General features: G+C 34.8%; 2 protein-coding genes across 5 annotated transcripts; one reads left to right on the top strand and one right to left on the bottom strand.

Annotated features, from left to right (window-relative positions):
- Window positions 1-1376: 1376 nt before the first annotated feature.
- LOC115955798 (intracellular protein transport protein USO1) lies at window positions 1377-8506 on the top strand. Of its 4 annotated transcripts, none has more exons than XM_031074140.1 (6): window positions 1377-1575; window positions 2585-2670; window positions 3349-3804; window positions 3918-5916; window positions 6087-6293; window positions 7959-8506. In XM_031074140.1, exons 3-6 carry the CDS (start codon window positions 3434-3436, stop codon window positions 8274-8276), a joined length of 2895 nt encoding a protein of 964 aa, XP_030930000.1. In that variant the 5' UTR covers window positions 1377-1575; window positions 2585-2670; window positions 3349-3433; the 3' UTR covers window positions 8277-8506. The 4 variants fall into 4 exon arrangements, with proteins under 4 accessions (XP_030930000.1, XP_030930001.1, XP_030930002.1 ...); XM_031074141.1 differs by lacking the exon at window positions 1377-1575 and adding an exon at window positions 1626-1683; XM_031074142.1 differs by lacking the exon at window positions 1377-1575 and adding an exon at window positions 1791-1890.
- Window positions 8507-12505: 3999 nt separating this feature from the next.
- LOC115958602 (nitrilase-like protein 2) lies at window positions 12506-19596 on the bottom strand. The gene is made up of 9 exons (XM_031077029.1): window positions 19259-19596; window positions 18102-18238; window positions 17742-17870; window positions 17137-17195; window positions 16071-16183; window positions 15910-16002; window positions 15715-15817; window positions 15155-15237; window positions 12506-12818 (listed from the first exon to the last, which is right to left on the bottom strand). The coding sequence occupies exons 1-9, from the start codon at window positions 19496-19498 to the stop codon at window positions 12777-12779; spliced, it is 999 nt and encodes a 332-aa protein (XP_030932889.1). The 5' UTR covers window positions 19499-19596; the 3' UTR covers window positions 12506-12776.
- Between the last annotated feature and the right edge of the window lie 886 nt (window positions 19597-20482).

Below are 20482 nucleotides of genomic sequence, written 5' to 3'. Positions count from 1 at the left end.
AGAGGCCCAAGAGTCTTCTTTGAAAGATTGAAATTGTGAAAGACTGAAAGCTCTTACCTCTTAGTGGTTTGTGCCTTTCAACCTTTGTGGATTACAACTACTACAAGTTCCTTTTTGTTTGTTTTTTTTTTTTTTTTTTTTAATCAACTACAAGACCTTAAGTCTAGCCACTTACTGTGTTAGTAAACAGTGAGTAGGTTAGTGTACTAGACTACTAGACTACATTTGATTGAAATTGTGAGTCAAGTTTGTGAGCTCAGAGCTGTGAGGTGTCATATCAAATTGAATGAGATTTTTTTTTTTTTTAAATAATAATAAATAGGTTGTCTTGTCTTGTCTTACGTCTGTGAAGTGTGAACACCTATCTATAATCTATTGGTTCCAGTGCTTTGTACTTTATGCACCTAGCATTAGAACGTAGTCTAAATATTTTTTTAGTGAATTTTTTTAATGGATTGGGTTGACCCGCAAAAAAATCAGGTTAGGTCATGGGTCAACTTGTTTTTACTTTAGGTTAAAAAATTCAGATTTGAGTCAGGTATTTTTCAGATAGGGTCGGGTCAAAAAAATTTGACTCGTTTTGCCATGTCTCTATGCTATCTACCTATCTCAAAAAAAGAAAAAAAAAAAGAAGAAGGAAAAAAGTGAAAAGACAAGGAGTAAGATTGTGGAGTTGAGGTTTTGCTAAAAACTTGGTTGGAGTCTAGAACCAACAATGGGAAGATTTTATACTACCCATTTCTTATATACTATATCATTAACAATGGTTCAAAGATATCTATTGATAAAGAAAGTTGAGAGTGAACTACATTTTAAATTCTATATCTTAGCAATTTCAAATTACATCCTACAATTTCAAAAAATTTAAATTAATTAATGAAATTTGATAATTAATACTATTAAAATTAAACCTAATAATATCACAAGTTCAAATTGATTCTCAATAAAAAGAAAATCATATAAATTAAACCCTAGAATTTTCGGATTTGATTGGAGATTTAAATTAATATGATTTCAAAATTTCAGTTTTGACTTACACAATTAAATTCTTCTTAAAAAAAAAAAGACTTACACAATTAAACAAATTTATGATTTAATTTAAATTTAAAATTACAAAATTATAACGTTAAATCGAAGTACTAAAGTATAGATTTAGCCATATTAAAAGTCATGATTACATATCAAAACCACGAAACTTTCCACCATTGGCCCCCACAATACCTCTCAATTTCAACTACACTACACTCGAGTACCGCTGATAGCTATTGCATAAAATCCCGCTCCTCATCCGCCTTTTCCGCATAATCAAAAAATTTTAAATTTTAACTCTCGGACCAAAATACCCTTCCATATTCTCCACACACCAAAAAAAAAAAAAGGTTCCTTTCAGAACCGGACCTCTCTCTTGCCTTTGCCTTTGCTGGTTTGCTTTTCTCATTCACACACTCTCTTTTTTCTGCTCTTTCATTTTCAGTCATCATTAAAATCACACATGATAAATTCACCGTCAAATCTCACTGATTCAAATACTTCAATGCCGGCCGAATCCTAACGCCGTTAACTAACTGCGACTCAGTAAATTCTCTCTCTCTCTCTCTCTATTTATTAAATTTCCTTAATAAATAGAAAATCTGAGTTGGATTTTGTTTTTTGAATTTTGAATTGTACAATCGGCCAGTAATGGTAGGTTAATAACTCCCACACTGTGTTTTTGTTTGGTTGATAGGATTTCAAAAAAGAAAGAAAGAAAGAAAGAAACTAATAAGAGATATTTTCTTTGAATTATTCTTTAATTTTTGTTTTTCCGTTGCTTTACTGGATTCTCTTTCTACAAGAAAAGTACTAGAACGGAATTTTTTTTTTTTGACCAGAAAAGCAGTGTTTGGAATTGTAAGTCATGCTTTTTTCTGTATGTTTCCTTTTTTATTTTTCATTTTTTATTTTGGATTCTGTTTGGTTGCCAAGAAAATCAAGGAAACGGAGTGGAGTTTTAACTTTTAAATTTATGATACCTTGCGACTTTAGTTTTTTACATTTTAAAAATTTTCCGGCCATTTTCGTTTAGTTTCTCGGCAGCCAAACAGTTCTTTCTTAGTTGTAGTGCTAGTAGTTGCAGAATTTGTAGGAAAATAATGAGAGAAATACCTTGATCTTGTCGAATCCCGAAAAGGCTTTTTATATAGTTTGATTCTTTTTTGGTGTCAGAGAGTAGTGGAAGGGTTTTCAGGGTAGTGAGAGTGATGAGGGCAATTTGGTCTTTTTGGACCACTAGCCTTAGCTTCATGGTTTCTAAAAAGTACTAGTAGTATAGGGATATTGAATCAGAACTCTGAGTTTCTCTGACACACTTGATTTGTAAATTGTAAATTATATCAATATTTTCTTTTGTTTCATTTTTATTTAATTTTTAATTTTGTAAACTAGTCGTTGGCAACGGTACCTGAAAGCTCTTCAAAAAGATTTCCTAGTATTTCTCAACGTTTTTTTTTTTTTTTTTTTGGTTTAAATAAATATTTTCATTAAAAAAGCCTACAAATACTTTTTTCAGTTTATTTATCTGACTCTATTTTTTGGGTGGGTGCAGGACTGGTTTAGATAATCACTTTTGTTGGTGCTCTGTTACTTCAGCATTCAAATTTGCTTTGAGGATTTTCTTTGCAGCTAAAAAGGGTAGGAAGAAGTTCCTGAAAATGTTATTTTATTTTATTTATTATTATTTGCAGTGTGTTGCTTTTATTATTGTGATTGGTGGTATAGTCCCAAGTGTTTTTGGCATTAAATCTGTGTAAAACCATGAAATGGGTGGAAAGTTATTATGTGGGATTTCTGGGTTTGGGTTGATTTTTGTTTTTATTGGGTTTTTTTTTTTGGATTTGATAATTTGATATTGTTCTTTAATACATAGAATGAGTCCTCTTGTAGTTAAATCATATATATGTTCTTCGTTTACAGTGTCAAGTTACTAGGCTGTTAAGGGTTAAGGGTGTGTTTTTTTTTTTTCCTCTCTAAATAGTTGTTTGGCTGCTTGGGAAATGTAGGAGAAGGTTTGTTCTTATTAAATTATTAATGGGCTTATTCATAAAAAAAAAAAATTATAAATGGGTTTGTACGAAATAGATTATTAAGGGAATGCTATTATTCCAGCCACTGTTATTGCTTAACTGTTCAGTTCTTAAGTTTACCCTCATAATCATTATTCTCTTGCTGCATGCTGTCATGCTTTATTTTCCTCTGAACTAAAATTTTGTAATAATTTCTTTGCTTGTTCACTTTTCATATCCTTTTCAATATTTTCAGCAATCTCAATCATGTTTTGGTGTGTTTCTGTGTTTCTTTTGTTTATGCCAGGTTCAGTGAGATCTCATTGGCTTTAGAGTTTGGCCTAAAATATCAAGACTAAAGGCTGGAAACTTTCATGAGCTAAGATTTACTCATGAAGAAGCTGTTCTTTTTCAGTTCATCTGCATCCAGCAACGGGAGCGTTGATGGGGTTTCTCCACCATCAAAAGATAAGAGAGGTTATGGGGAGAATCCGTTGGAAAGTGGGATGAGTAGTAAAGCTCGTGACAGAGGTGATCATAGTTTCAGGAGTCCTAGGAACTTGTTTTCCAAATCTCGAAAGCAAGTATCTGATAGCCAGAGCTCTAGTTCCAGTTCAGGTCTTAGAAGGAGCCGCTCATTGTCATCAGCTGCCTTAAGTGAAAGGCTGGGACAAACGGATTTATTTTGCGTCAATGATCAAAGTAGATCTCCTTCTAGTAGTGCAAGTAGTGGTCGACATCAGCAATGTGATCATTCATCTCGGTGAGTCTACATTTATGAACTTAGTTAAAAAAAATCATTTTTATCATTTTGGCAATCCAGTATTAGAATTTGCTTCTTGAGACTGACTTTAATGTGCTTCCTTTATGTGTTAGTCGTCGTGCTTATACTCCTGAGAGGCAATACAAGGCAAAACAATTCGAAGAGCCAGCTATTCAAAATGCTCGCGGATTTGAGAGGCCTGGTTCTGCTGGTTCTTCCAGAACCTACAATGACTCGTCATCCATTTGCTCTAGCAATATTTCAAGTAAGGTTGTGGACCGCTACATTGATGGGGAGCAGCAGCAGGAAAAAAGCAGGACTAATAACAGTTCTTCACAGAGAAATTATAATGGAAATGCTGGGAGGCTTCCCCCACGAGTTCAGTATACAGCGCCTACTTCCCCAACACATAGTTCCAATGATAAACCTAGGGCTTGTTCCTTTAGGGAAGCTAAAAGTTCCCGGCTTCGTTTCTCATCTAAAGATTGGACAGAAAGAGGATTTGGGCATGAATCTCCTCGGAGACTTGCCAAGAATGTTGTTGAGAGACTCTCCCAGTCTAATGTTTTCCCCAAAACAAGTTCAAAGCCGTTTGACCTTGATGTTCCAATCACGATTGAAGATATCTATGGTAGACCCTTGGATAGGTGCTTCAATGCAAATTCAGATGTGGTGGCTGAAAAGATTTATCCATTGGATGAACCTTTTGAAACAGGTAACATGTATCGCGAAGAGGTTAACTCAGGCTTCCTGGGGCAGAATCTTTTTCACAGTGGTGAAAGTGAGGATGTGAACTCTGATGAAATTGAAGATGACACTGATGCAGGACTAAGAATAAGATCCAAAGAAGCTGAGCAGAGGGTCATGCTTATTTCTGAAGAACTTGAGCAGGAAAGTTTTCTTCAAGATTGTGGGTTTGATGTCTCATCGTTGATTCAAAAAATTAGAGACCTAACAGAGGATAGGATAAGCTTGTCACTTGAGGTTTCAAACCTTTTACAGTCTCAAATTGCTGAGAGGGCTTCTGCTAGGGAAGAACTCAGATGGGCAAAGGAAGAATTAGAGGCCCGAACCCGACGATTAGAGAAAGAGAAGAATGAGTTGCAGTCAGGATTGGAAAAGGAGTTAGACAGAAGGTCAAGTGACTGGTCATTCAAGCTTGAGAAATATCAGTCAGAAGAGCAGAGGCTCCGTGAGCGAGTTAGAGAGCTTGCAGAGCATAATGTCTCCCTTCAAAGGGAAGTTTCATCCTTTGACGAGAGGGAAAGAGAGAGCAAAAGCATAATAACAAATTCAGGGGAACAACTTCATGACCTCACCACAAGTGTGGAAGAACTAAAATTGGATAATGAAGACTTACGACAGAATCTCTCTGAACTACAGGAGAAATATAGAGCAGCAGAAGAAGATCGTGAATGCATCCATAAAAATTTTGAAGAGAAGGATAAAGAGTGCAAAGAGCTGCATAAATCTATTACAAGATTACTAAGAACTTGCAGTGAACAAGAGAAGACGATTGATGGGTTACGAGAAGGTTTTAGTGAGAAACTTGGGGAGGATCAAACAGTGGAGAAGTTTGATAAGCATATGGCGAAATTACAGATGGAGCAAATGAGGCTGACTGGAGTAGAGCTTGCTTTGAGGAGGGAATTGGAATCTTGTAGGCTTGAAGTTGATTCTCTTCGACATGAGAATGTATACTTACTAAACCGCTTGAAAGGAAATGGGAAAGAAAATTTTGCTTTAACTTTCAAGCTAGATAAAGAAATGTGGACTCGCCTCTATTGCTTACAGAATCAAGGGCTATTGATGCTAAATGAGAGCACTGACTTATGTTCAAAGTTACTGGAATTCATCAAAGGGAAAGCAGGCCAATTTCTTCCAGATGCTAAGCATGGTCTGGAAGTTATCAAGAACGGTTTAGGTGCACAATTTGTTGTTGAAGCTGAGGTGAAACTTCAGGGATTCAAGCGTGGAACTGAGAGCCTGACAAGGAGTTTGCAGACGATGTCTACTTTGTTGCATGAGAAGTCCACTCCAGGTGCTTCCAAATTACAGTCACAGTGCACTGATGCTGATGGATTGGTGCAACAAAATGATCAAACATCAGAGGTTAATTGCTACTAATTTGTTATTTTAGACCAGAATGTAGAATACGAAGTTCTTCATTGTTTATTACCTGTGCTTTTTTATACCCTTTTTAACATGTTTACTGGAATTGATCTGGGGTTGGTGAATTGTTTTCGCATTGATGCTGATTGTTGGTGTTTTTTATTATATAGGATGTTATAAGATCTGAGCTTAAAGCAGAAACTTTACTAACTAGTCTATTGAGAGAGAAGCTGTATTCTAAAGAGCTGGAAGTTGAGCAGTTGCAAGCTGAACTTGCAACAGCAGTAAGAGGCAATGACATTCTCAGATGTGAAGTCCAAAATGCACTAGATAACCTTTCCTGTGTCACTCATAATTTGAAGGATCTTGAACTTCAGGTAATTCTATACTTCCATCTCCACTTTGGATTGTACTTGGAAAAAGGTGAGGTTTTAAAAACTGTACTTTGGTTGGAAAAGTGCAGTTCTAAACTGTACTTTAGTGGGTACTTAATCCAATTAATCCATGTGTATTGTGTATGCATGTGTTTTCTGTTTATATTACTTATTTGATTGTCTATCTTTATTTCCCACTCTTCATCTGTTTATTTTCTGATGGAAGTTGATATGTCTAACTTTCAAAGTATACTTCTTTTTCTATGTGATTGTATATCTACTTGTGCGTAACCTGGGCTTACTTAAAGTAACGAGGTCAACTAATGGTATGTTTGGTTAGATGAATTTAGTTCTGGACTAGGACTGGAGTATGGTTAGTGCAAGGTAGAACAACAAAGAGATGTTATAGAATAAAGAGACTTTGGAATAAAATGGATTAATATGTACATTGAATGTATTCATAGTAGCAGTAGGATTTGGAACTAGCAATAGTTCAGATTGGCTAGGGAACGTTGAAAGCTAATTATTTTCATTATCTTTGAGAGATATTCATAAGGGTGACTGGTGAGTATGTGTGAAACATACTTTGTGGTTTCAACTGCTTGGCAAGAAAGGCATTCAAAAAATGCATGATCATAAAGAGGATGTTTATCTGGATGATTGGCAAGACAAGAAAAGATAGAATACGGTGTAATTTTCTGTTCTTTTAGGAGTTAAAGGCTGCACCAAGGAGTTGAGGTTACGATTAAGTTCAGATGTATGGTGAACTTGGTCCTAGGACCAATGATTAACCCGATGAAGATGGGTTCATGAGCTATTATTTTCATAGGTGATATACTGGACAAAATTGATTTAGGTGTTATTTTATACATGTGTGTATTTCCACTAGAATTTGCATCTTGTTTGCACTGAAATTCTGGTCATCTCTGAACTTATTCAATTCTGGTTATATTTTTTGTGAGTAGTTTCTAGTAAAGGCAGAACCAACCACATTAAGAAGCTAAAAATTGTTTGTTAGTTGAGTATCGATGTGCTTGAAGATACAGTATTTGTTTCATTAAAATACTCATCAGAATCAGGGCACTAGATATTTTCATGAAGATGCACTGTGAATTATACTAGAAGTGGATCACATCCACTGCAGTTATTTCAGTGGCAATTAGGATTTGATCATTACTGTAGCTGGAACAGCACACGCACACACATATATATAGAATTGGTAAGTTGCACACGCACTTGGTGCGTCTTTAACTCACAACCTCACTTTACATCCACTATTATGGGAAGAGGATGTCATATGAGCTAAGAGTTCATTGGCAGGTACAGTAACATTTTTATATTGCGTTTAAGGTCTGATGGCATGACACTTGCACATCTGTGCTATATACTTGATACAGCTTTCTCCATGTTTTTTCACCTTTGTTTAGGCATCCTTTTGGTTTCTACCTTGTGTCATTGTACTTGGAAGTAATGTCCTAGGAAGTTTTTTTACCCTCAAGAGCTTACGATATTTTGCTAATAGATAGAGTACTCCTCTTGTATATCATCTAACCAATTGATGCTTATGAAATTTTACAGTATTGCACCTTTACTTGTTGTGAAAGTCTATCACTAGTTCCTAGTCTTTGCCTTGTCAAACTTCAAAAGTTTTTTTCTCCTTTACAACAGATGATGCGGAAGGATGAGAACTTAAACCAGCTTGAAAGCAACCTTCAAGAATCGTTAAAGGAATTAACAATTATGAGAGGGATACTGCCAAAAGTTTCAGATGAGAGAGATTTGATGTGGGAGGAAGTGAAGCAATACAATGAGAAGAATATGTTATTGAACTCAGAGGTTAATGTACTGAGGAAGAAGATAGAGGCCCTTGATGAAGACGTCCTTCTGAAGGAAGGTCAGATTACAATCTTAAAAGACTCCCTAAGGAAAAAACCTTTTGATCTTCTTGCCAGCCCTGATTCTTTGCAAGATTTCCTGCTGGAATGATAGCTGGATATTTCGTTAGGGAGGATAAATCACTGTCCATAGTCCAATACTTTTGTGCTTGAGGCTGCTCCTTTTCTAGCTTTTATTTCTTTTCCTTTTACTTTGATTGAGGGTTTTGATAAGGAGTAAAAGAAACATACCGTGATTCTTGTGATTGAACAGTTACACTAAATTGTATGTAGTTGGCTTCCCAGCTTAGCAATACCAGAAGAATTTGTCTTTGCAGTTCATTTTTCTCTTGTAAGAATGCCTTTCCCTTTTTAGTTCTTTAGTTCCTTTTTTGTGCAGAGAAAAAAGCTCTTGTTTGGTGACAATCAACAAGATGTCGTTTTAAGGACCATAAAATGATGATGTATTGTTACCATAAAACGTGGTTTGAGGATGTTGACTAAATTATTAATGTCACGAAGGCTCTACCATTGAGCTTTCTTTATTTTCTTCAAAGTCTTGCAAGCACAAATATTTGTTTCCTTGGAATGTTTGTCCAAAACTCTTTTACACTGGGATGTGCAGCCAACAAATTTTTTTTTTTGATAGCGGGTCGGGTTGGGTTAAGGTCATAAAATTCCAAACCCAATAAATCCGATTCGACCCACCCATATATTTAAAATATATTATATAATTAATAATTTTTTTAAAATAACCAACTCTTCTTCCTAGCTCATATAAAAGCCAATATGAATGTATATTAGTTCATATATTAATGTATAATTGAGATGGAATATTAGTTTATATATTAATATATATTTTGTTTATCAACTTAGGTGGTAGGTATGATATATTTTCTTCTACTCAATTTAATAATAATAGTAACTAAAAAAAATGTCCAACCCATAGATTCAACCTGACCCAACCCGACCCATGTGGGTTGGGTTGGACTTATGTGATAGGTTGGGTTGAATTTTTTTAACCCACCATGATGAGTTGGGTAAAAAAATCTCTTTAACCCGACCCGACACGACCCCTTACACCATTAAAATATTTAAGGAATATAAAAGACACCTAAATTTCATTTCTTTCCTACGACGGCAGCGATTCATTCTCTAGATTTTTGTACTTTATTCATTTCATATACCAACCTAATTTGTTTCCCAAGAAAATTTTAATAAAAACACTTCATTTCTCCCAATCTATTATGAAAATCAAAATATATTAGTATTATAGTAATATGCATCCACAGAGTTCTTGAAATGCAAACAACAAATCTAAATTGAAGTTTTTTCATGCAACATAAATTAGAGGCCGGGGGGGGGGGGGGGGTTGTATTTTCAGAGTGGAATCATTTTCTCGCGCAAGGAATGCCTTATACTGAATCATTGATGATTGGTTTGCACTGTAAATGAAAATCAGATTAGCATGAGAATCTATTCAAATATTAACAGTGAGACCTAGAGATTTCTGAAGTTGTTCACGAACTAAGCCTTGGAAGGCTTATTAATTTGATTGATACATCAGTCTGTCGATGTAAATACATTTCCACTAGTCCTTCCTACTAAAATCTGCAGCATGAGGCATAAAAGCTCCATTAGAGTGACAATAATCAAACCCATACCATACATTCTCTGGCACAAATGTCCTAAAATAGAACATGTAAGAAACCGGCACCACATGGCCACCATCCTGGGTATGAAGTACCTTCACCCAACCAGGTCTCCAATTATCTGACCCAACTTTCTTAAGTTACAATGAGCACACCCTTTGACTCATGCATGGTCCACTTGCCTCAAACATGTCAATGGCACAACGTTCAAACCCACTATATGCACCACCTTGTTTCTTTAAGCCACCTTTTGGAGCATATAGCAACTTGGGATTCTTTAGATGCTTCACAATGATCAAATTTCCCAATGAGTCGCTGAATCAGACACTCACATGATCTGTGGTATCGGCTGATGGTGCACAAGTTGTCTGAATCTCAATTGAGTATGAGCAAATTTTTTGGGACCCCAGGAGTGCCTGATTGTTTGGCTTGTTTCCAAAGGCTGGTGAGAAAATTGTGATAGAAACAATGAAAATGAGTAGAATACTTGTCCTCTTCATTGGAGGTCTATGTTTCTCCTATGTGGTAAATTGTGTGTTTGGATTAGTGAAAGGAACTCTCATGCATGTAGTGCAATGTATAGGTCTTCTTTAGCTAGATTCTCTCAGGATATAAAGAGGAGACAAAAAGGTAAGATTCCCACTAGTCAGTCAGTTGAAAAAATGTTTGTGCATCTTTTTAACTGTTTCACATAAATGATCTACTTTGTCCAAATCACACAGCCAGATTTTGCTGACATGAACAGAGACTTGTTGGGTGACTATGATTTGTCAATTATTTAAGAAATTTTGGAGTCATCATCGTACTGACATTATATGAAATTTATTTATGAAAGAAGTGGATAAAAGTATTTGTCATAGAAAAAGTCAGAATTTAAAAAACTTTATATAAACAAACAAGTTAACTTTAGACAGAAATGTTGTAACTTATCTGCAAAATGACTTTCTTCCTTTACATTCCATGGAATTGATTGATTCATGATATGTATAATTCTAATAAAAGAAGGTTCCGATTAATGTATATCTTTAGAGTATACATTAATCATCCATTTCAAAAAAGTTTTTATGAAGAACTAAAAAAGCTGTCAAAACAGTTAATCACTTTTACATTTTTTCATAAATTTTTCTTAAAATGATTTACTAACGTACACCCTTACGTTAGTAAAACCCATAAAAGAATGCTATTTCAACTACTGTTGGCTGCCACCATATTTTTTAGCCAGAGTTGGTATTTGCACTTACAGCATATGTGTGGCCAACTCTGTTACTGGTATTAGAAATGAAAGTAAGGCCATCCATGTGAATTTGAGCTTTATGAAGGAATTATATAAATCACAACTTGGATGATGCTGTGAAGTTAAATTCAAATGCTGAGAAGGAAGACAGTCTTTAAAGATAGATATCCGAAAGTAACATTAATGAAATCAGAAAGCACCTACTAATCCACTTTCAGAAATATTCTCTTGGGGTAATACTATAGTACAAAAGTAGATTTTATCTACTTAACCTTTTATTTACCAAAAAAAGAAGTAGATTTTATTATCATGGAAGGATAGGAGGATGGGAGACTCTCATTTACAAGAATTCCCTGCTACATTTTGAGGAGGATAGACTAGCTTAGAGCTCATTCTTAGGACTTTAATGTCATGTTCATTGCCAGTCATCTGTGGTGGTATTAGTGAATCTGATAGGGAAAAACTTAGTTCGGAAATTAGAATACATAAGTCTAGTGCATTACGTATCAAAAAAAAAAAAAAAGTCTAGTGCATTATATAATAATTTAAGGAAACATAATGCATTATAGATTCAATTATTATATAATGCGAGATACAAGACTTACAAATGGTTGAGATTTATTTCTAGTTCTCTTTACAAACGGTTCATCCTTTATATGTCTTGAATAACCTAAAGAGGAAGCATATATAAATAAAACCATCACTTATATTAGAAGAAAAAAAAATACAAGACTTTAATAACTTAAGAAAAATGTAATTTTATTAAAAACCTACCAACATTACGCTAAGAAGGTGGCATAATTGTCAATGAAGCAACTTCTCTTTTTACAGAAGCCTCTCCTCTCGATGCATCACTTAAGTGGACCGAATGGACCGAACTAGATCGAAATAGACTGAACTAGACTGAACCGAACCGAATGGATTGAGCTGGACCTAATGGACTAAAGTGAACTGAAATTGACCGAATAGACCGAACTAGAGCTAAGTGGACCAAAAGGGACCGAATTAGACTGAATAAAACGAAATGCTACACTTTAGTTTTTAAATATTATATAGATAAATTATTTTAAATTGTAGCACTATATATTGAAAGTGATGGACTTAAATCCTATTATTTGAAGAAAAAAAAAGGCATTTACAGGGCCTCCCGACAGGTGATAACGTGATGGTACTAGAAACGATATTCATCTTTAAGGGTTTATCAATTTCGTGACTGTGGGCTGGTTGATCATTTAAATCTCATTTGTTCTTAAGGAATCGTCAAGATAATTTTCTTTTAATTGGTAAATTTTCTAAATTACATATGCATCAATGGGTTTTGAAAACACTATCTCACCTTTCAACAATTCTTTCTAGAAATTTTTTTTAAAAAAAAAAATTTAGATTAGAGTTCAATAGCATGATACATTATGTTTATAAATAACAAAATACAGGATAATGAAAAACTCACATCAATTACTGTAAAATTAAAATAATAAGTAATTTCTCCTCAAAATATAAGAAAGCAATAATCCAAATCTTAATGTATAAACATACATCAGGTTACAGCTCGCAGGTGAAGGAAATCATGGCTTATTAGCAAATTCAGATCCCATAATAGTATTATTATCCTCCCAATAAATTCAAGCAAGTAGCTGTGCTATCTTACATAAAAAGTACAGCAAAGCTTCAAATGGTTCTCTCGTGTACCATCTGGATTGCCGCGATACAGGACCATGTCCAAAATTTACAGAGATGCAGATTTCCAGAATTCAATGGGCATCCGTTGCTGAAGAACGATATTCAATTAGAAGTTTATAGTTAATGAAAAAAATATATTAACAGAAGGGAAACTTTTATTAACTATATTTGTTTTCTTGATAAAATAAAAACTACAATTTTATTTTAGAGGGAATAAAACTAGAAAACTACGCACACATTCAGAAAAAGCTCACTGTCTCACTGTGAATGTGAAGAAAGGTGTATATGCATGCACACGAGGATGTGCACACGTGCATGTGCACGTCCACACCTGCAAGTCCAGCATCTACTAACGAAGCCAGGACATGCACGTGGGTGCACATGCATTTAAAATATGGAAATTTAAGCCGATTTAACAGGAATCGTTCAGGTTCCACTAAAAGAGACCTTTTATATAAAGTTCTCTAACATGTTAGGGTGTGACGTGTGTGTGATTACTATTTTGAACAATATAAATATTTTATATTTATAAATAAAAAATAAAAAATTTATAAGATTGGGTAATGTGATCAGGTGAGGTGAGGCAGGATGGGGCTTTAGGACAAAAATTCCGTCTAGTGTTCAAATGCACTAGACAGGACATGAAGCAGGAGTCCAAAATCCAAATCATGTTGGGACCAATGCTCCAAGGCTTTATTCTTCATTGCAGGGCCGGGAGGAGTTCCACTCATCCCCAGAACATGGACATGGACAGGATGGGGATAGCCTAGCTTGCTTGGAAGAATGGGGTTCATGGCCTCACCCGATTGCCATCCTTGCATTCATTCGAGTTTACTATCCAAAGCTCAATATATCAGGTCAATGATAAACTTGGGCCAGGCTTAAGGGGTTGGTTTAATGGTTCCTAAGACCTCATGACGTCTTGGGTTCAAAACTCCTTACTAGTATTTTAGGGCCCCCTAAAGGATTCTTCTTCCTAGCGTGTGAGAGATGAGGATGCTAAACACATCTAGAGAAATAGTTGTGTGCTCGAAGAGCTCTAGATACGCACGTTAGGAAGTAGTAATATTAGTCCGTAAAGATCCAAATTTCTAGTGTTTGTACTCGCAATGTCAATCAAACACACTTGTTAGAATACCATTCTAGCTTCAGCCCTCGTTTGGAAGGAGGGAATGAAAATGAATGAAAAAAATAATTTTAGAATATTCTTCCCTTCCCTTGTTTAAGAGTTTTAATGGAGGGAATGAAAAGTCAATTTTCTAATTTGGGAATTTAAGTGAAAGAGAATGGAATGGCTATAGTAGGGAACACTCATTCTTCTCTATTCCCTTAAAATGTCAAATTTTCATTCTTCCCAAAATTGGGAGGAATGGGAGGGAATAGAATTAGATTTAATGACTTTTTTACTAAAACTCTCAAAATACCTCTATATATTAACTATTTATTTTAAAATAGGGGTCTAATAGTAATATTGTCATAAAACGATTCAATTCTATTCCTTTTATGTTACTCCCAAACAATATTACTTACATTCCATTCATTTTCATTCATTTCTTTTAAAACAACTAATTAAGGTTACTTAATTTCATTCCATTCTTTTCCATTTATTTCCCTTACTTAAATACATTTCATTCATTTTCATTCTCTTGTGATCATTTCATTCCATTCTATTCTCTTATGAACTTCAAAACAAAGCCTAAGTGGGAGGAAATAAAATGGGTATGAGGGAACACTCATTCCTCTCTATTCTCTTAAAACCTCAAATTTTTATTCTCCCGAAATTGAGAGGAATGAGCGGGAATAGAATTAGATTTAATGAATTTTTTACTAAAACTTCCAAAATACCCCTATATATTCAACCATTTATTTTAAAATAGAGGTCGAATAGTAATATTGTCATAAAATGATTCCATTTTATTCCCTCTATGTTACTCTCAAACAAGATTACTTATATTCCATTCATTTTCATTCCTTTATTTTAAAACATCCAATCAAGGTTACTTAATTCTATTCCATTTCATTCTTTTCCATTCATTTCCCTTACTTAAATATATTCCATTCAATTCTATTCTTTTCCATTCTTGTATAATCATTTCCATTCCATTCTATTCCATTTTCTTACGAACTCCCAAACGAAGCCTCAAGGATACAGGCCTATTGTCAACATCACATCCACCTAGTGTTAGGGCAGTATAATTGTGCCCGATGGGGCAACAAGTCCACAACTACCTAAAAAGAGAAAGTTTCCACTCCAAGTGAATTACCAGCTAGGCAGTTACTTCAAACCATCCCACTTGAGCTCAAAGAAGTTTAGGAGAAAATTGTCTTATAAGTTAAAAGACATTTGTCATCTACTCAATTATAAATTTTGCGGCTCTGTTTATTTACCATGGCTCGTTTTTAGAAATTGGATTTAGAGCTTACCTTCGCAATTGGCATCTTTGCCCTCACTGAATCAATTAAGGACAAATCAATATCGGCCACAGCAATCCCAGTTGACAATCGATCTGAAACACAAAAATAGCAGCAAATGTGAACATTAATGTTGCTGCGGCTGCTAGTATTCATGCTACAGGCATGAAAACAATGTGACACCAGAAAATATAGTATTTTTCTGTAAAATAAATTCACATATAAAAGTTTGTGATTTTTGGGAAGAGACAATTGCTCCAAGAATAAGCATCAAAGACGTCATCTTGTATTTTGGAGGATGAATACAGTGATATTAAACTTACCAATGAGCAGATCTCGCATAGAACATCTGAAAACTATTCTAATTAATCTATTTGAGTGATCTACACTATGAACCACACTTGTCAACAATACAGCTAGTTAACCAACTGGCTTAGCAATTACACACATATACGCACACGCACGCAGGGAGTTATTATAACAGTTAATTGATGAAAGATCAAAACTTCCAGTTTTATTGAGTAGCAGCATCAATCAGAGGTGAAGCTTCAGAATGTACATAGGGAACTCACCGGGAAGTCGACCAACTACAGTTCCCCATGGATCAATAATTAAGGAGTCACCATAGCTTTCTCTTTTATCATTGTTCTTTCCAGCTTGTGCGGCAGCTATGACCTGATAATGCATTCAAGACATCATTCACTAGATCTTAATGACGCTCTAACAAAATATTTTTCTGATACTGGAGATGAAAATGGATTCCATACATAGCATTGAGTTTCAATTGCACGAGCACGGAGAAGAATCTCCCAGTGAGCCTCACCAGTTACTTTAGTGAAAGCTGAAGGTACCAATAGAACCTGCAGTTTTGCAAGTGCTAGATTCAACACAAGCCATTAAACTACAAAGCTAAAAAATCCATTTGTACCTGTGCATCATGCTGGAACCTAAGCTGCTGGTAAATCTCTGGGAATCTTAAATCATAGCAAACTGTCAGACCCAAACGTCCGATGGGGCTGTCTACAGCAACAATATCCTTCCCTAAAGACATATTATAGCTTTAGTTATTTAGATGCCAAAAAAGGGAAACAAACAACAACAACAAAAAATCTGAAAATGTGAACATTTTTTTAGCATTACAATACAGATTGTCCAAAATTTTAAGCCATTAGGGTTCAAGTGATAGCCCAGCGGTAGTGGCATTGTTAGTGGTTTGTACCCCACCTCCTCTCCCCCACTATCTACCTATCTCAAAAGAATATTAAGCCACTAGGTAATTCGAACAATGTATATCAAGGTCACACACACTAACACCTTCATCCCACAAAATGCAGCAGGAAACAGGATGTGGATCCCAAAAAAATAAGTAGAAACATAATACCAAAATAATTTCTGAAATGAGAAGCTTCCAAGACTAGAACCAAATACATCATACATAACTAAACTTTGTTACTTTACCAAAAAAGAAAAAGAAAAAAAAAAAAAAAAAAGAGACTTTGTTACAATGTTGGAGAACCAATTTCCTTAAACTTTCAGCTATTAAGAAATAAACCCAACAATATATAGCAAGTTCACACATACTATACTAACCTCTCTCCCCCTCTCCACCCCCATTCCACCCCCCCCCCCCCCAAAAAAAAAAAACTAAGTAGTACTACAGTAGTCTATACTTCCTGTAATTAATACATGGATCACATGGTGAGTTATGAGTAAAGAACTGATCCCCCAAATATGAAAATATGGTTAACAAACCATATAAGAAAATTATTCAAAAGGCAAAAAAAATAGATAGAACCAAGAAACAAGAAGACTTGAAGATTTTATCCAAATTAACGAGAAGGTATGCCTTTAGCTTATCATAGATTTGCAAGCACTCAAGATCAGAAGATACTGATATTAAAAGGATTCAGCTCAAAAAAATTTTATTTAACAACAACCATATGGAAACAGATGGGTACATAAGGCTTTTTCATTTATTTATTTATTAAATTTACCTGCTTCTGTAAAGCTACTTTCCTTGTATACTCTTCCGCCAGGAACATCCACATCAAACCTAAAAACAGAAAGTAAATATTTCATTTAAATTACAATGTTGACAAAATTATATCATGATAAACACTGGCAGCACAATCACAGAATGAAATTTATGCAAGGAGACATTGCTCTTGTTAATTTGAATAGATGGAGGCAATGGGTTTTGATCCCCAATATTGGGAGGTATGGTGGCAACTAAACACAAGGATTGCACTTGGCATTTTAACTCAAGGAAAGTTAACATGAATTATATTCTTTCAACTTGATAATTGCTTCCAATTCCCAGACATTTCCAGAGACAGAGACAGAGAGAGACAGAGAGAGAATAACAGAACCATGTAAAAAATATGTGCAAGGCATTCCTGTCAAACCAAACATGTGTGCATTGTTAAGGAACGGCTAACATTTCACCAAGGGGAAGAAAATATAAAAGAACATTTCAGCAAACTCAAATTAGAACTATCTTAAACCAAAAAAAATCTATATAATGACAGTTCAATAATAAGGAATGACTGGAAATGAACCAAAAAAAAAGCCCTCTGAAACACAAGATTAATTATCTTACAAGTGTATCTTGCGATAAGTGCTTCTAATGTTCCCAGTATCGTCAATCACAACATGTGTGTTATGCAGGTGTTCATCATCAGATCCTTTTTCCTGGAAGCCTCCAAGTGACAACCAAATGCTGGATTCTCTGTGATGATGCATGACAGACCATAAGTTAGTTACAGGAGCAAAGAAATCTTCCAAAAGCCCACTGCTTCCTACTCAAGAATGATAAAAGAAGGGAAAGAAAGAGGACATGATTGACAACTATAACCTCATTTCAAGAATGAACACTAAAGAATTATCAAAATGATTCCAACCAGAAAAGTGTACAAATATAAGTTCAGTAAACTGCGAAAGGAGGGCCTGGGTTTCCCACCTTGCTAGAGAGCAGTATCTTTGCATAATTGGTCCATCTAAAGGTTCTGCAATCTTGACACTATCGCCATCCCTTGCACCCACATAAGAGAAGGCTTCAGGGAGGCAAAGCAATTTCGCCCCAGCCGAGACTGCTTCCTTTGCATAAAGAAACCCTTAAATTAAACATTAAAAAAAGAACAATATAAATTTAACATGGAATAGAATCAATAGAAACCATATAACAAATTAAAAAGTACCTAAACCATAACCAGTGGCCAGTTAAATATAAAATTAACAGAGTATCAGTTGGCGTTTGATGCCCGGTCCCAAGCATGGAAAATTAGGTTGACGGCTAGTGAAAAATTTAGTCACTTTATTATGAATGAATCTGTTGGTGTTGACTTGAAAATTCCAATACTGATGCTTACTTGAATGCTAAATGTTGGCTTTTATATAATGCAGTATCATCAACAAACAAGTTTACAGTGCACAAACTGTATAATGATACAACATAATACAGTAAAAATGAAACCAAATGCACTTGAACAAACTGTATATTAATGACTTCTTCAACAGCTTAACCTCTCTAACACAAAGCCAAGCCCTCATACCACACTATAATGACATCAATTTTGTTTAGAGGCAAAACTAAAGCCTTTTGATTCAAGGTATTAATCATGAAAAAAAGTAATAGATGCTCTAAAGGCATTAGTTTATAAAATATTTAAAAAAAAAAATTTATGGAAAAAGAAAAAAAAGCTAACTAATTTTTTTTGATAATTTTTAATATCCTCTGTAAAAGTTGTATCAAAACTTTTCTAAACCCGTTAACCGGACCACTAATCATAACTCCCCATTTTTAAAACATTGTTCTCTTTTATAATCCTTCTTATTAATAGTTTCCTCATAAGTTCATAGTTTTAAAAATATTTCTTAGCAAAATAATTCACAAATTTGCAATTAGCAATTGTTATTTAAACTTAACAACAAAATAAATCAAGGAGAAATTATTGTGAGCTGAATCAAATAAATTCGAACCGTTTTTTATAGCCAGTTAAATAAAATTAGCATGAAAAAAAAATCAATAAGAAATGGGAAAATCAAACACGCAAGTTAGGATCGCGGTTGCAGAGGAAAAACAAAAATTGACTTGAGTGAGAGGGTAGTTAGTTTTACTTTGACGAGGCTCGAACAGGTGGCAAAGTTAACGGCGAGGTCGTTGACGGAGGTCATCTGAGCGGCGGCGACTCGGACTGAGTTAGAAGCGGCGGCCATGGCTGACTCGGAGGTGACCGCACGCGCGAAACAGCGGGAGCGTGTGGGAGTGATGACGTGTCGATGGGTGAAGCCAACGAGGAGGGTGTGAGCGTAGAACTTGTTTGGCGTGAGGTGAAGCCAATTACTACAAATTGGCATTGTTTTCTCAGTGAGGGAAAGCCGCTATTTAGGCTCATGTTAATGTTAGAAGACGACCGGTGTTTTGGAGTTTTTCTGTGTTTTTGCTAAATGGCCCTTTATTTTTTGCTATATCTATCATTTCACTCGTTTTTACTTCGGGTGAAAATATTTTATTGGTGTCTAAAATTTGGACCAAGTATTTATTTTAGACCCTAAAATATATATATATATATATATATTATAACACATTTAGTACATATTACAAGGAATACATTAAGTTAGAATGTAATAAATATTACTATTCATTAGTTTAGTGACTATTTAAGAATAGAATCCTGAATATACATCCACAATTTAGTAGAGTATAAAAAAAATTGTGTAATTAAATCATTTTTAAGTCAAATTTCCTAAAATACACTTATTTTAGGGTATTCAAAATAGAGCTAATAATTAACAATAAGTATTACTATTTATTAGTTTAGTGACTATTTAGGAATAAAATTCTGAATATGCATCCACAATTTAGTAGAATATAAAAAAAATGTGTAATTAAATCATTTTTAAGTCAAATTTCCTAAAATACACTTATTTTAGGGTGTTCAAAATAGAGCTAATAATTAACAAGAAGGAAAATTTATTTTTTTTTCATTTCGAAGATGTGGCAACTAATGGCTTTTTAGGAAATTTTTTTTAAAAGCTATTATATAAGTTGAAGGAATAGATATTCAGTACTTTTGATAAAGAATAGTTATTCCTTATTTTGAAAAATAGCTGTAGGGTCACGATTCGTGGCGGACCGTAACAGTGTCGGGTTCGCACGTAAAACGGCCCTAACAATATCATTTGTAGAGCGTGGGTTTGAAAGGCTATGCCTTGATCGATAGGCGATGGGTTTTTCATGGCGTTCATACAAGGTTAAACGATCGTCACCCCTAGAGTACTTCTCCTGGAGGTGGGCTGGGAGGCTCTCGTTTTTTGCCATTTTTTCCCAGCCCCTTCCCA

This window comes from Quercus lobata, chromosome 8 (assembly GCF_001633185.2).
Source record: "Quercus lobata isolate SW786 chromosome 8, ValleyOak3.0 Primary Assembly, whole genome shotgun sequence".
Lineage (NCBI taxonomy): Eukaryota > Viridiplantae > Streptophyta > Magnoliopsida > Fagales > Fagaceae > Quercus > Quercus lobata.
Note: the sequence above shows the minus strand (reverse complement) of the source record. Positions and strands in the feature narration are given on the sequence as shown.